This window comes from Thunnus albacares, chromosome 1 (genome assembly GCF_914725855.1).
Source record: "Thunnus albacares chromosome 1, fThuAlb1.1, whole genome shotgun sequence".
NCBI classification, from domain to species: domain Eukaryota; kingdom Metazoa; phylum Chordata; class Actinopteri; order Scombriformes; family Scombridae; genus Thunnus; species Thunnus albacares.
Window position 1 is genome coordinate 14,654,567 of NC_058106.1, and position 16,784 is coordinate 14,671,350.

Here is a 16,784-nt window from a genome sequence, read left to right on the forward strand (position 1 = left end):
TTCTCTTCTCCCTTTGTCCATATGTCCATGATCCATATTCAACATGCATAAATGGTATCTACTGTCCTTCTCTCTTTCTCTGCAAGTCAAGACTTGATCTACTGATTTAAAGGTAGGGTCTGATCTGACGTCAGTTTATTAGGTATTTATTAGAATGTGACTATCAAAAGCATATCAATATAACACCTCTGCAATAAATCCCGCCTTTATCAAGCTCATAATGTTCAGTTTTTGTTGACAATGTGTCAGAGAGGTGGTGATTCAACTCTCATCATTTTTGAGACTGAGCATTGAAAAATGTATCTAATATTTTGTCCATAACTGAACTTTATAAGCTTCATAAAATTAGGTTTGTTGCAGGGTTGTTGTATTGGATTGCAGTGGATTTTGCAAGGTGTGTGCACCTAAAAAACACGCACCGAGGTGTGTCTATATCATGGAATACAGTGCATCTACTGTGGCTGGAGAAACGTTCTGTGAGCTAATGTTAAATTAATCTTGATTTACATGCATAGACTGTATAAAAAGATGGATGTAGCAAGGCTTGACGTCACCCATTGGTTTGTTGTTGCTGCTTACGGTCGGTGCTATCTTTTCCATTTGGAGCCAGGACCTTCCAAATAAGAGTCTGGAAACATGCCCCATTACCTCAGACTGAAGCTAACGCTAACTTACCAGGAACACTGAGCAGTGCAGACTTGTGCTAACATTAGCTAACTAACATGGCAGGTATCGTTATCAAGTAACATTAAACTTACTGAAATATTGCAACAATAATCTGAGTCGAGTACGAGTCCCAGAGCCAGGGAGAGCAGCAAGTGAGCCAACTGTCAATCACAGCTGTCAATGAATGCCCACACGGCAGACATCAAAGCTACTATTCGTCTTTATATCTTATTGATGGAGCAATTATTTCCAAAAATGACCACCAGCACACTTATTAGAGGGCCCTCATTTAGCAATTGAGACCATAATGAGTCCTTGAAAAAATGTATTGACTCAATATTTCATGAGAGAAGTAGACGTTCATCCAAAACCTCTTTGCTGTAGTGGGAACTCTGCAGGAGAGGATGACAATGTGCAAAAAGTTACGTATTTCAGCTTTAAGCCTTAAATGGGAAGACTTGTGTTTCACCCAATAATATTGACTTTACTTTCTGGGTTTGAACATTGAAACTTCAAAGACAACTGAATAACATCAAATCTCAAAATATATTTTAAAATGAATGGAATAACAGATGATAGGGGGTACTACACTCTAGACTGTTCTACCAAACATGACTGTAAGACTCAACCATCTATACTTTACTGACTTCTCTCCTGTGGGAACGAGGCAGTGTGATATTATTCAAGGGACAAGTTATTACTGTTTATGGTTCTCTTAGTGCAGATAGTGCAATGCATTGGTTGGAAACAAATGTTGTGTAAAAGGGAATTACTGTGAGTGATGATCACACAACATGTGACCACTAATGGAAATTTTACAAGCCTGCTTGGTTCTGGTCGGTATTTTTAGTGCATTCCTCAATAACCACAGTTTGAATAGGGCCTAATTGCACCATCCACTTACCCTCCCATAAAAATACAACCACAAAGTGGTCCCTAACTTCCTTCCGCAATATTTTGACAAGGCTGTTCTTCTTTTCCCTGCACTGTTTCTGTTCTCCCGTTCAAACATCTGTGTCCTAAACAGCATACAGCTCCCCAGCTGAATACAGAAAGATTGAACAAAACCTGCTGCATTTCATGTCGAGCTGGATCCCAGGGGATCCCAAACCTTCTCTTCACATTACACTTCTTACCAAATGTAAGAGCTAATATTACAGAAGGCACTGACTCAACAAATGCATCTTCATCTCCCCACACGCGTGTGTGTGTCTGCGTGGGGAGAAAGTCTGGGGGAATGTGTATGTTTTTTTAAATGGAAGTGCATTTAGACACAAGATCTGATGACAAGCGAGTGTTTGGCTTTGCTGTACTGTGTAAAGTAATAAAGTAAGTAAGTAAGAGAAAAATGCCCAGACAAAGAGAAGATGAGGGAGAGAAAAACATATCCAGACCAATCCATTGGGACCTGAATAGGGGAAAAAAAAAAGGAGCAGCGTCACACGAGTATTGAAGGAAGACAGAAGGAGGAGGTGTGGAGGGAGAGCGAAGGAAGTCAGAGAAAGAGAGCGCAGGTGATGGTTTTAAGCTGCTGGTGTCACAGGCAGATAAAGGCTCCTCTGCCGCCTGGCTGTCATCTGCATCGCACACAATATCCCCTTTATTCGCAATATCACCTCTCTCTATTTTGCTTCATCTGCCTCCCCAGTGTAGCAAGTCCCAGTGTGATGCACTTTTTCTCTCCCCATCACACAGCTGCCAGCGATACTGTATATATCATTCCCTCTCATTCTCTTTCTTACTCACTCTCACTTGCAGGGAAAAAAAAAAAAAAAATCTCACTTACACATGCTCTCTTTTTTTTCCTCACACACATACCTGCTTCTTATTTACTGTATTCCTCACCAACTTGCACTGTTTTTCCTCTCTCCTTCCACCATTCTTGTCTTCTTACATACTTTTCTCATGCATTTTACCACAGGATCTTCTTATCTAACATTACTCTCAGCAGCATTATTGTAAGCTCATATGCTGCTTCCATCTCCACTGACTGTAATCTTTTGAGTGCAATACAGCATTCTGTTTTCATTCTATTGCCTGTTTCAAAAAAAATTACACACACACGCACATACACAAACACACTGAAATACAGTATTTTTTTTTCTCCCCCAAACCCACCTATCACATAATCTTGTCATTTGAATTCATCTAAACTTCAGTCTAATCTTAATATTCCTGAACTCTAATCCTATGAATAACTCCAGAATGCTTCCGTTCCAAAGCTAGAACAAACAAAACGTCCATAATTTGTAAAATTTTTATCCATCTTTTAATCCTTGAAGAGAAAGGATAAAAGCAGAGGATCACAGATGCACACTTCATGCTCACTTTCACTCCCTCCCTTGCTCTGACTCTCGCAAAGGTCCACACAAACACACACACACACACACACTCATGCATGCAAACTGGAGTCACTAAACCATGGAGAGACAGGGTTCGGTTCATTGCTCACCTTGGCTGGTTTGATCAATGGCAGTCTGCCTCCTCCAAATCCCTCCCACAAACAGAGCTGAATAAACAGACAGGGAGCGTTTACACAGGCCCTGATAATCCGCTAATCCATATAACCTGCTTTCTAACCAACACACACACAAGCAGGAGTGAATATGTACACCGATACTGTGTACACATCCAGGAACACAAGCAGGCAAGTGTGCATGAAAGCAGGAACACACACGTTTGCATGCACACACACCATATCGGTGACTTTTGCCCATTATCCTCTCCGACCTCCTCAACAGGACATGGTTGATAGTCTCGTTGAGGTTGATAACAGACAGAAGGGTTAATAGGGATTAATGGAATGTACACACACAGTTGCACACACGGACACACACACACACACACAACACGAGTGAGAATAATGTTCCAGTTGATGAGTTTTCAGGCTTTCATGTATCTCTCAAATGTGAGTGTATGTTTGTGCATTTGATTAAGCGAGTGAAAATATCATGTAGCTGTCTGCCGAGTAGCGTTCCCACGGCTTGATGAGATAATTGAAGCGTGAAAAAGCCATATAGAGTTTGTCAAAACTCTTAATGGTCTGAGTTTTTAGCATCATGGACACCACGACTACAGCGCTCAGTGTCATTAACTTCCACTCTGTAGCACAGAGACAGATTTTATCTCAAGGAGGAAAAATATAACTGCATTTATAATTTTAATCAGATATTCAGACAATTTAATGACCTTTCCAGTGAAATTAAGACCCGTCCTGTCTGTCTTACTCATGCACTCTCCCTTTATTTTTTTTGTCATTTAATTTGCTTTATGTAGACGTGCATTTCTACAGCTCAAGGACTCAGTGATTCAGTGCCTTGACTTATGTTTTAAAGCTACACTTTGATAAAATCCTGTTTGGGCTGTCCATCATATGCTATTAATTGGATTTTTTTTTTTTTTTTTTACAAACAACCCACATTTCGCTAGAACACGCATAGAGGCACAAACAACACTTAACTTTAGTTTTTTAGGCAATCAAGTTTAGAGAAGTTTGTTGTAACCTTTGCCGCAGTGATTTACAAGTGTACTCCAAGGTGTGTCAGTACACTGTGACATCACTGTTGGGTGTAGTTACAGGTGCAAAAGAGCACACGTATGACCACTCCACTCAGTGATGCTAGGTGTTGGAGTATGATTTTTCAAATTTTTTGCCCATACAGTATTTTAAAATACTATCATAATCTATCTCTGTTTCTATCTCAACTTTCTTCCATTACTCTTTGACCTATTCTGTCCTTCAGTACACCTTGCTTTCACTGACAGCATCTTTGCCTCCCCTCCCCCGCTCTCTTTAGGTACGGTGGACGAAGACGGCAGGCAGCGCATCAGACAAGTTCCAGGAAACATCCATCTACAATGAGACACTGCGCATCGAGGGCATCCAGAGGGTGCAGGGGGGTCGCTACTACTGCAAGGCCGACAACGGGGTGGGGGTGGCTGCCATCAAGTCCATCCGCGTAGATGTGCAGTGTAAGTGGGCCGGGAGAAAGAGGAAAAACACTCCTTCCACTTCTAGACCACGGCTGACTATCACTACAGCTATTCCCACTGTTAGAGAAGACTGAGATGGGGAGAGATGGAAAGATTGGAGAAGGAAAGATGAAAGACAGATTGGGGGGATGATGAGATTTAAGGTGGGAATGGCTTCCAGGAGTATCTGATGACTTATGGTGGAGAGGATGAAAAACATGGTTGGTGGATTAGAGGGAAAGAGGATAGACCAAATATAATTGTATTGTGTTTGGGAAGGGTATAGATAAGAAGGTGCAACTCATTCAAAACTAATATCTCAATTCCAACGCATTATGTGTATAGAGGACTGTTGGTTCAATGTGTGGATAATGTAGTTGTCTACTCCACCAATGAGGTTAATTACAGATGAAAAGCTGTTTTGTCAGATACTCCTGGAAAAAAAGTGAAGTCTGTGGGACCTATTGAGAGTTTTATAACAGTTAGTCCAGGTGGTACGGGCTCCCTAACCCACTGTTTCTCAACTAACCCATGTCCCTCTAATGAAATCTATGCTGTACCAAACACTTACATCAAAGAAAACCCACTTATGACAGGCTGGTTATCAGCTGCTTTATCTGTATTGAGACATACTTTATGTTTCTTGCTGTTCAGCCCTTTTACATCCTCTGACTTGCCACTGCCTGCTACAATTGGTATGTAAATGACTAATCAGCTGATAATTAAGATATTACTTCTCCTTTCCAGACTTTGTTACATATCCATTTAACTGTTCCTGCAGTCCGGGGCTGTATAGTGGGTCTGTTATTATTGCTTGTAATAAGAAAAGCACAATATACTAGATTATGTTACAAAGGCCCTTTTATCTTGGATGGCAATAATTATCCAGCAGCAGTAATTTTCCAGAGTGACACTCTACAGTGAAGAGTTTTAACCTGCAACAATGTCAGCACATGGCACTGTGGTGGAGAGATAAACAACATTTTCAGAATCCACTGCAATCAAATTAAGAGCTACTTCTAATGACATTGGAGAAGGATTAACAAGACAAAAAAGTGAAGTGCACATCTGTTGTGCTCTGTAACGCCAGAACTGCTTCATCATTGTATTTGTGCTGCCACAGTAATTGATTACATAGCCTGAATATCTTGAAAAAAGAAATAGTTTTGGTGTCCTTGGTTCATGTTCCATTACCAATTCTTATCAAAGATGCTTTCAGAATCTGTTCATGTCTGCAGTCAAGGGTAGTGTTGTTTTTGTAAATTATTTATTGTGCTGCCCAACGTATGTCTTACCATTCATTCCAAAAACTCAAATGTCATCATGGGTGATATCATGAAAATATAGAAAATAGATTCATTCTACTGACAACCTGTGCAACACCTTCAGATTGGACCCACATTGCTAAACATGTGACAGTTGAGAAGCAGTGTTGTGTCGTAGGGGCCCCGTGCTGCTGCTTGTTTCACTGCCCCACTGTCCCTATGAGTCAGGGGCCAGGTCATGGCAACAGGCTGGTTCACATACAACTACATCCTGAAAACATCAATAGTATTATACAGTTTTATTTCATTCCCAGCACCCTAAAATCCTTGTCCATTCACTATATCCATTTATTGCCTACATGGTTTCTTCCTTGATTGATTCAATCATTTTAAGGGTGGATTTATAGACTAATAGAAAAAGGCAGATTTTCCAAGGGCCCTATAACACTAAACCTCCATTACTTGCCTTTACATTTGCCAAATTCCTCCCTTCCTCTACCCTGCTTTGTGCATAGTACAACACCATGGCCTTCCACCCCTCCTTTAGCATCAAATCTCTCTCCCAACCATACACACATCTACACACACACACACATAATCTCAGCATGCTTGTCCCTCTAGGATTTGTCACTTATCCACCACCCTGCCTCTTAATGGGGCTCTCCCTCCCTCCTTCTTCCTCCTCCCTTTCTGCTGATAGTGTTAGTTCTCCCCAGGCGCTAGCTTGGCCCCTGCTGGGGAGCTGGTAATTGCAGGGGGCCTGGGTAGTAAACAGGTTGTATTGTGATTGTAGTTGTGACAGGAGCTCTGTGAGGCTAACCAGCTCTGACGGCCAATGCTTGTTCAATTCCCCATCCCCCGTGCTGTGTTAGACCCGGCGGCGATCAGCCACGCTTCCTACACAGGGTGACTTTAGTGCTAGAACGATGTAACAATTAGTCCAGGCTACCAGGGAAAAAAGACAGAGAGAGAGAGAGGGAGGGATACATGAACGTGGAGGGAAGGATGGAAGGGAGAGTAGAGAAAGAGGAGTCGAAAGCAGTGAGGCAGAAGTAGGGAAGGAACAAGCAGCAGAGTGATAAGGTAATGGTAAGCATCCCTGAAGATGTGGTTTTATGAGTATGGAAGACAAATTAAAAGAAAAACCAACATAAAGTGTCTTACTAACTTGTTGGCCCTCTATGAGCCTCCAGAACAGCTACAGCTTGGCTTAGATACTATAGATCTCCACTTGCTCCAAATCAGGTGTTCAATTGGGTTGATATCTGGTGACTGTGAAGGCCATAGTATATGATTCACATTTTCACATTTTATACACTATATTAAAGTTATAATCTCCAAGATCTCTGTTTGGTCTTCTTTGGCGGCACCATATGGTGATAAGCGGTAATTGCAGGTGTGTCTTTTGCACAGATAACGTCAATAAATTACTCTTATTGGCTTTTTACTCACGAAGCATTGGTTGCACTTACAATAACGTAATGAGTGTAGTTGTCGTCAGCTCAAGTACTTCACCTGGTTCACTGTCCTCTGCTCTGCTGTGTGTGCAGCACACACACACGGAGCCCTCGCTGAAACACGAGTGGAGCGGAGAAGAGAGCATGTAGCGCGACCATAAATGACAGCAATATGCAGCAGAGACTGATTATTTATGTGATTTACCTAATTTATGTGCACTCGTTGTATTTCAGCTTAGTGTGAGAGTCTCTACTGTGTTTTGCCGTCATTTATGGCTGCGCTACTTTATCTCCTCTCCTTTGCTCTGAGGAGCACTGAGGGGCGGGGCTCAGCTCACAGTGCAACACAGGAGAGACAGTTACTGTGCGTGCAATAAAAGCTTTGTGAGTAAAAAGGCAATAAGAAAAAGCTTTTAAAAGATAAAGCTGCCTCACACACAAGCTTATGAAGAGCAAGTCTTTTACGTCAGCTCCGCTAATTTGAATGCATGGCGGGAAAGTCGCCACCGACACCTGGTTTGTCATAATCATAATACTGCAAATGCAAGGGCTCTCATCAGCGGACCACAGGTTCAATCACCAGGCGATAGATAGTGACTTAACAGACATTTATTTAAATGAAATCTTCGAAATTATAACTTTAAACCATTCAGTGACCCCTTGTGCCCTATATGGAAGCTAGAGCTAGACTGATAAAATGGTCAGGCAGATATATCGGCCAATATAAGTATTATACAGTATATGTCTGCCGATAAGAAGAAATTGTGTAGAATGTATAGAAATGCCAACAATATGTTTAAAGTCATTTAGCATTGGGAAGTTTATTTTTCAACTGCAAACCCAGCACATGATTTTTAAAAATAAAAACAAATTAAAGGAATTCCTATGAAAAATGTTTGTCTTGATCATATGAAAAATATTGAATTATTCAGTGAATTTAAGTATCTATTTTGGTATTGGCCTAAAAAACTATTTACAATTATACAATTTATTCAGGTTTTTCCTTAAATTCTCATTTAATTAAGACCCCAATCCCTTACAATATGTATCTTGGTAGCTAAAAAACATCGTTCCATCAATGTCTTAAATAATTTTGTTTTCATGATTGACAGGTATCTGTCAGGCCTCAGTACTTAATCATGATTGCTGCTAGCTCAGTCAACCTCAGCTCCACCCAAGTTTCGTTCTCTTTTGAAATATGGCTTGTCCAGATTAAAACAACTGACAAGATGCCAGCTAGCAGTAAACACAAGCTCCAGGCTCCAAAAAGCCCTGTCAGAAACCAATGGGAGACATCAGAGATGATACGTCCATATTTTTCTACAAAGATAGTACAGGGGAAACAGGAGAAATTCTGATTTTTATTTGGTACACAGTACAATATATGAAGCTCAAGCAGGAAAAGTGAGAAGAAAAGAAAATTAAAATGTTACCACTCATTTCCATGAACACAGCCACACAGAATGAGGGAAAATGAATACAGGTTGACCCTGATCCAATCTATTTTCTGCGCAGGTTATACTGTGGTGAACTAAAGCGTACTCAACCTTTCCAGGAAAATCTGAACAGCGTGTAAAGAAAAAAGCTGAAATATAAAAGAATAGTGATTGATTAGATTGTATTATTGAGGAAATAGTGATTGTCCGGCTCTAAAAAGGGAAGGATGGAGGGAGGAGGAAGAAGAATAAAACATATATAGGGAACGGCAGAGAGAAAAATGAAGAAAAATGGAATTTAGGAAGGGAAAAGAGAGAAAGAGGGAGAGAGAGATGCACATAATAAGGTAGATGCACTCATATGCTTTTCAATTTGGATGCATCCAACAGGCCAGTTATTGGACTGGAGGGCAGAACATGCTGTTACCTGCACAGGGTACAAACAAGAGCTTAAGCTCTCCCTCTCTGTTTCTCTCAATAACACATTCTCTTTCTTTTCCACGTCAGCTATTTTAAGTGAAATGACCAAACATCGCACTTTCTATTCACTCTCTACTCTTTATTTTCCCCTTCTCCTACTTCCGTCTCTCATTCCTCCTTCTTTCATGTTGTCCTCTCACCCTCCACATTTTCCCTCCTTCCTTCTCTCTTTTGCTTCCTGCCTTCCCCTCTGAACCACACACTAGTGCGTGATAAAACTCTGGTCTCTCTCCCCCCATGTGTGGCTCAACCAAACACAGCAATGTCTGACTTTGGGTTATCTACCCTGCACGCGGCTTTACCTCACCTTCATACAATCACAAGAAGGCATGCAAGTGCGCCCACCTTCACTCATTTATATGAAGCACGCACACATCATTTGCATTTACGACTTACATGCACATGTACACTGATGCATACTGTAACGCGTACACTTTCAAGCATGCATGTACATATATACTCAAGCATGTCCAAAAGCACTCACACAACAGAGGACATACACTCACTTCAAAGGGTAGTGTGAGAGAGCGAGAGGAACAGTAGGGGAGAATGAGGATGGGAGAGAGTGAATGACAGATGGAAACTGAAAAGAGAGCAGAAAATGAGTGGAGAGTTTCAAGATTGGAGAAAAGGCACATATTCAATATTCTGTTTTGAATAGCGTGCACATGAAGTAAAAGTCATTCGTATATTTCTGTAGTCGACACCCCGTCTCTCTCTCAGTCACTCATTCCCTTCCTTTTTTTCTTTTTGTCCTTTCTTCCCGCATCTGAACATTTCTTCCTTCTGTTTATTTGTGCCACAACTCGTGCACAGTGAGACCTTTCCTCCCTCATTTTCACATCCTTTACACTCTCCTCCTTTTATTTCTATACTCTGAGTCCAGCCTGTGAATCAGTTATTAATTCAGCATATATTTACTTATTAACCACAGAGCTATTTTGAATAAATCAGTTAGTACAGAATGGCTGATGCCTGCCAGCTTGTCTTCCTTTCTTTGATGAATCTTCTTGTAGAACCTTCAATCGACATATTAGAAAGTCTGTGTACTTAATGAGCATATACAGGTGGAGCTGGATTCAGCATCAACCCTGTCAATCTTCCCTTTTCAATTCCACCGAAAGCGCATACAACAACCTTACTGTCAATCTTAGACTGACTTCACTAATGCGCTCAACTCAGCAACACCTCACCCACCCATCAGCCATTACTGAAAACATCCTTTTCCTTTAGACCTCCATCACACGGGGTCACCTGTATCAACCAGCTGACCACTGACCTGGCACCCTAACCACTGAGACAGTGGGACAGTGAGCAAGCGGGGTTTAACTTTAAGTAGCCTCTACTGATGGGATGGACTTGGTTCAGAAACCCGACCAGTGATACAAATATAGATCAGAAGAAATACTGTATGAGGAAAAAAAACAAAACAAAAAACCTCAGCTCAGCTTAGTTACAGTCATGTCCTCTCTGTGGATTCACTATTCTCTTCAGGACACAAGCAGGTAAGTGGAGAACTGTTAGGGGGGATACTGATGATGAAGATGATGATTATGATGATGATGATGATATTGATGCTGATTATGTTGATGATGGGAATGTTGATGGCAGTGGTGTGACAGTGAGGATGCTGATATTGATGTTGCAGTTTTCTTTTGTTGTTATATCTCTGTGAAAATGTTGTGAAAACGGACAGCAAAAACAGACCATTTCATCCACATCACAAATAATACCCCAAAACACCTCTCACTTGCCCTTAGTAGTATCTAGCCATGCAGATAGTTTCAGTTGAATGTCTAGGTTTCCTAACATCCTAAAGAATTCCTTCAGATTTATGTAGTTCCGATTAAATCTGATGTAGCTATCGTAGTGGTCACAGTGGCAATCAACAGTTCAACCAATAGTTATGTTCTTACTTCTTAGCTGGTACACTATTCTGTCAAAGTGTATCTAGGCAGCTGTCTATCATGATTTTCAGAATAGTTACAGAGTTAGAGAAACTGTTCACTGTGATAAGTAGAGAATGTAGGATTTCCATGATAACTATGGATAACACAAATCTAAGCACATACATATGTACATATACATACAGTATACCATATACATGACTGGCGATTTTCTATATTTCTCTTATTGACAACAAATCTCATATGCAGAGCCAAACCAACATTAATTGATCCTACTTGTAAGTATTATGTGTGTATCCAAAGCCTGATATATCTTATTCCTCTGTGCTGTTGACCTCTATTGTTGTCCAAAACCTTTAAAAAACACATCAGTGAGCGAGACCACTGGACTGGATGACATGTTCCTTTTAAAACACTGTAGTTTGTTTAAACAAGGCTCCAAAAACTAATAACAGTGATCACGTTTCCAGTCTCCAGAGAGTAGTTCTGTATAACGCAGATGCCACAGTGCATGCCCAGTTCCGTTTACAGTGCTACACAAGCTTGTTGTGCTACATATTGCAACCTCTTTACTTTTTACTTAAGTTCTTTGAGAAACTTACAATGTACATTGTAATAGAACATTCTGTAGGATAACAATGGAGGTCTACGGCACAGAGGAATAAGATATAGAAGGCTTTGGATCTGCACACAATACTTGTAAGTAGGATCAATTTATTGTTTGTTTGGCTCTGCACATGAGATTTATTGACAATAAGAAACACATAGAAAATTAATAGCCTCATCCTTTGAGGTGTTTTAGAACCAAATCCAGTTGAAAAAATAACCCCCCCTTTTCAGCTGATTTTACAGCTACACTCAAAGAAACTGTCTCTAACTGCCTGTGGCATTGTCAGTAATGACAGTATAAGTCAATGGACTATAAGACCATGAATCTCCGAATATACACAAGCCCTTTCACAGTTTTGGCAGTTATCGCCTTAACTGTTATCGGTGAAGGGAGTCAATAGAAGAATGTGTAATTTATTATTCCAGCACTGTGGTTTCAGAAATTGTCCCAGCGCAGTAATACAAGTGGTCTAGAATTGGTGTTTTTTAAAAATTGCATGCATGCACGAGTGCACACAAACACACAAACACACACACACACACACACACACACATACTTTCACACCCATAAACAGCAGGCTAGGTGGCATTTAGTCTGTCCCTGTTGGCTAGAGTCTTCTGTCACAACTCAGGCTCTGTGCTTCAGGGTGACACTAGTCCTGGCTGGAGCATGAGGAATGGGCAATAGCACTGCTGCCACTGAGGGAACAAAGCACACACGTACGCACACACACACATTCATGCTGCACACACATGCAAGCAAAGCAAGCAAACTATGGTATATGGAAACCTATAGGGGACTATATTAAAATGATAATGTAAACTTGAAAATGAAAATGTAATCCCACCATAGCATTATAATTTTCCACATATGTATGTGTTATTTGAGTAAAAACTAAAATGAAAATGCAATACTCCAATTTGCATTTTCATTTTCACATACTCATATGGACATTCTATGACCATATTAAAATGAAAATGGAAAAGCTGTTTGACATTTAATTTTCAAAGTCATGTACAGTAGATGGTGCAAAATCAAATTTGAAAATTAAAATGCAATATAAACAATGTAGCCTAATTTTCCATTTGTGCAAGCATGATTTAAAGGTACAGTGTGCGGACTTTAGTGGCATTTAGTGGAACGGACATGGCAGAAATGGAATATGATATTCATAACTATGTTTTAATTAGTGTATAATCATCTGAAAATAAAAATCATTTTGTTTTCGTTACCTTAGAATGAGCCCTTTATATCTAGATAGGGATCCTCTTCCATGGAGCCCGCCATGTTGCACCACCATTTTCTACAGTAGCCCAGAATGGACAAACCAAACACTGGTTCTAGAGAGGGCCTTTTGCGTTTTTCGTGAGTTTTATGGCCATTATCAATTTAAAAATGAAATGAATGCATGAATTAATTAAATTTTTGAACAATTTTCTAATAATTTGAAAATGAAAACGACATTTGACATTTCATTTACAAAGACTTAATCTTATTGCATTTTCATTTTAGTTTTTACTCAAATAACACACATACACACATACATATGTGGAAAATTATAATGCTATTGTGGAATTACATTTTCATTTTCAAGTTTACATCAAAATTTTAATATAGTCCCCTATAGGCTTCCACAGTAGTATATACAGGGAGCAAAAGGCAGAGGTGGTAACAGTTAGTTTAAAAGAAGCCATGACCTTTCAGTGGAATAGACGCTGAAACCACAGTGTGAATCACTAGACCACTACACTACTCTCTTAGCCACTCACCTTTGCAAACTTTATTCCATTTGCTCATCATCTCACTCACATCCCTCTCCATGTGTCTCTCCCTTCTTAACTTTTTTTGTTTATCTTGTTCTCCGTGGCACTCTATGCCCTTCTGTGTGTGTGTGTGTGTGTTACTTGTTATTACTCCTGGTTGCTCTTTCAATATATATTTCTGTTTGTGCATGCTTCTTTCATGATTTCATTAGTTTGTTTGTGCTTCTTCCATCACTCAGCCTCGTCTCCATAGGGTATGTTTCTCCTACTTTTTTCGTTAGTTTCATCCCCTGTCCACTTTTCTTATTCTCTCTCTCTCTGTCTGAAGGAGCGGTCATCGTTTCCATGCTGGGCTGTTATTGAAGAGATGCATTTTGATATATAGTTTATATGGATGTTCATTTTTGATTTCTTTATTCTTACTGTCTTCTATGATTTGAACATGTCTGCAGCACATACAGTAGCTAGAACAAGTACATTAGAGATGTACCTGATCAGGTCAAATCTGTAATCTGGAAAAAAATGAAAATGAAATGAAAAAGAAACATGTTCTGCTGATATTCCCATACAGTCAAAATACATTTTTTATGCAACTGTGTGCAATGTGTGTTTCAGCACTATATAGTACACTTTCCACTTTCCTCTTTCTCACAGATCAAATCATGTGCATTTGGTGCTGCTGGACGAACCTTTTCTAGTTTATCAGAGTAATTTTCAGAAAGCATTCTTTTTGGCCCCATTTACAAAAAAAGAAATAGATCCCAGAGAGTACAGCTTGTAATAGGATCTTCTCATGGCGTGTCATGTCATGGCAGCAAAGGCACAGGTGTAACTAATAACATTAATGCAGCCATTATTAGTTCCATGTGTTCGACAGATGAAAATGTCTGCCACAAGAAACGTTTATTACAGTACACAATGAAACCACAAGTCATAAAAAATGCATATCTTCACTCTTTTGTGTGAGTTAAAGTGCAGTGACACTTGCCTTAAGCAGTCCACTGTTTTTTCTGGCTGCTCTGCTCTGCCATGACACCATGTTCTTTTATGCCACTCGCAGAGTAACTGTGCGTATCGGCTGTGTGCGTGTACGTTTGTGTGTGTGTGACAATATCGTGACAGTAAAACTGACATAAAAATTCCTCTTATTCCAGATCATACAGGAAACAGGATAACCAAGCCAGGCCATTCTTATTATTTTTAGCTCTCAGGTGATGCTTTGGTGGCAAAAATTGTGAAACTGGTGCTTGATTTATTGATTTACATCAGATTTACGTCATTCCCTTAGCATGGTGTTTGACGTCATGTCTCCTGAAAGAAAACATTGGACTTGTCTGAAAAGTCCTTGTTTTGTAGAGCTTCAGACTGTGAAATGATTTTTGCCCTCTTATCAAATGCATTTGAAAAGAGAGATCACTTTTGCATTTCTGTACAACACCCCACCACCCTCAAGTCTCCAGAACCTGGAAATCCAATGTGTACACACACGCTGCTACACACAATGAGTAGGAGAGGGCTGCTGGTATGTTATCAAATTTGCAAAGATTTCTTTCTCCTCATTTTTTTCCTGGTATTAACTGCAGTATTTGAACTATACTGAGTTTTGTCGATCAAGTATAAAAATACCCAATTGTTATAATTACAATAACATTCTGCATTCACTTAACTCAAGAAGATACATCTTGCTCATCATGAATGGATGGTTATATTGAATAGATGGAAGCTTTGTATATGCTTCATGGTTTCTCTTTCATGGACAAGGAAAAGTCATGGTGCGGCAGATTGACAGCGCTCTGACTCACTGAATATGGAGCAGGCACCAAAGGTAGTGGAGGTGGTGGTTAACTGCCTTTTAGCATAAGGGATTGCCACCCTTTGCCACTGCAGTTTAAAGTGGAAGTGGCATGGAGCTCTACAGTCATTGCTGGAAAATGACTTACCGGTACCTTTATGCTACATGTACTCTGTCACCCTCGCAACAAAAACAGGTTTCTGTATATACTGTCTTTTGACATATACAATACAGATACAATATGCCAGCAAATTAGCACTCACAAATACATGTTGACAGGCACAGATATACCTTACAAGGTTTAAATACACAGACACAGTGATTGCAAGGTGACATTTTCATTTAACGCTGAATTTGGGAGGCTTATGAACAAGTCAAATTGTCACTTTAATGTTTCACTTTTCATTAATGCACACAGGTTGAGAACATGCTGTTTCCTCTTACCATGAGTTGACATACATTTGTATATGTTACACGCATACAGGAATACATGCAGGCACTCACACTCCTGAAAAAGAACACAGTTAACTTGCACACAAACACTCACACAGTACAGTGCTTCAGCTTGCATACAGAACATTCATCATTGTCCTCATTGCCAGCATTCTGATATCCTTGCTGTTGCTGGGACAGAGGGGAGTACTTTAGTCAACCATAATAATTTCATTACAGTGTGTAATAAATAAGGATGGCAGTGACTCACTGGTTGGCATTGTCACCTCACAGCAATAGAGCTGTGGATTTGAACCCAGCTGGAGTTCTTGTGTCCTTCCTATGGTCATGTGGCTTCACTCCATAGTCCACAGACCTGCAAGTCAGGCGAATTCACTAAAGTGTGAATGTGTTTGTCTGTCGCAATAAACTGGTGACTTGCTTTACTTGGCTTGCACTCACTGCATGTTAAGTTAGACTCTAGCCTTTGTGCATATAGAGAATAGATGGTCTGTATAAAATAAACAAAGTTGTAGTGTCATTACATTGTTAAAATCTCATGTCCCAAAACTTGTGTCTCAAATCTTTTATCAGCATATGCATGATTTGAAATTGGTAGCATGAAGTATTGCATTTTGTATGCCGTTTTGTCCAAACTGACATAATATAGCAAAAAGATGGAGCAAAATGAAACAGACATGAAAGAGTGGACGGATAGTGTCACAAACTGGCTCAGAGTCAGTGACAAAAAAGGGTATCCAGGCCAGGAAACAAAACCAATTTCACAAACATAAGGCAGAGAGAGAGGGATGTCACCCCTCCCCCACAAGTTCCCTCCCCAGCTTCCAGGTCCACCACATTATTTAGACAACCTAACAAATATACACATTACACCATTATTAACGTCAACTGTTAATCATTTTAAATCTTACATTTACAAAGTTAATTTTTACCCTTTTTTGATGACACTCATGTTTTCTTAGACTTACATTTGCCAAACTGTA

At 39.9% G+C, this 16,784-nt stretch overlaps 1 protein-coding gene across 2 annotated transcripts in view; it reads left to right on the forward strand.

The window, feature by feature from the left end:
* The window catches only part of LOC122976051 (MAM domain-containing glycosylphosphatidylinositol anchor protein 1), a 188,820-nt gene that overhangs the window by 68,919 nt on the left and 103,117 nt on the right, over window positions 1-16,784 (forward strand). For both annotated transcript variants that reach the window (XM_044344358.1, XM_044344440.1), the window contains exon 4: window positions 4,464-4,638. In XM_044344358.1, the coding sequence (XP_044200293.1) occupies window positions 4,464-4,638 (175 nt within the window). The remainder of the gene's footprint in view (window positions 1-4,463; window positions 4,639-16,784) is intronic.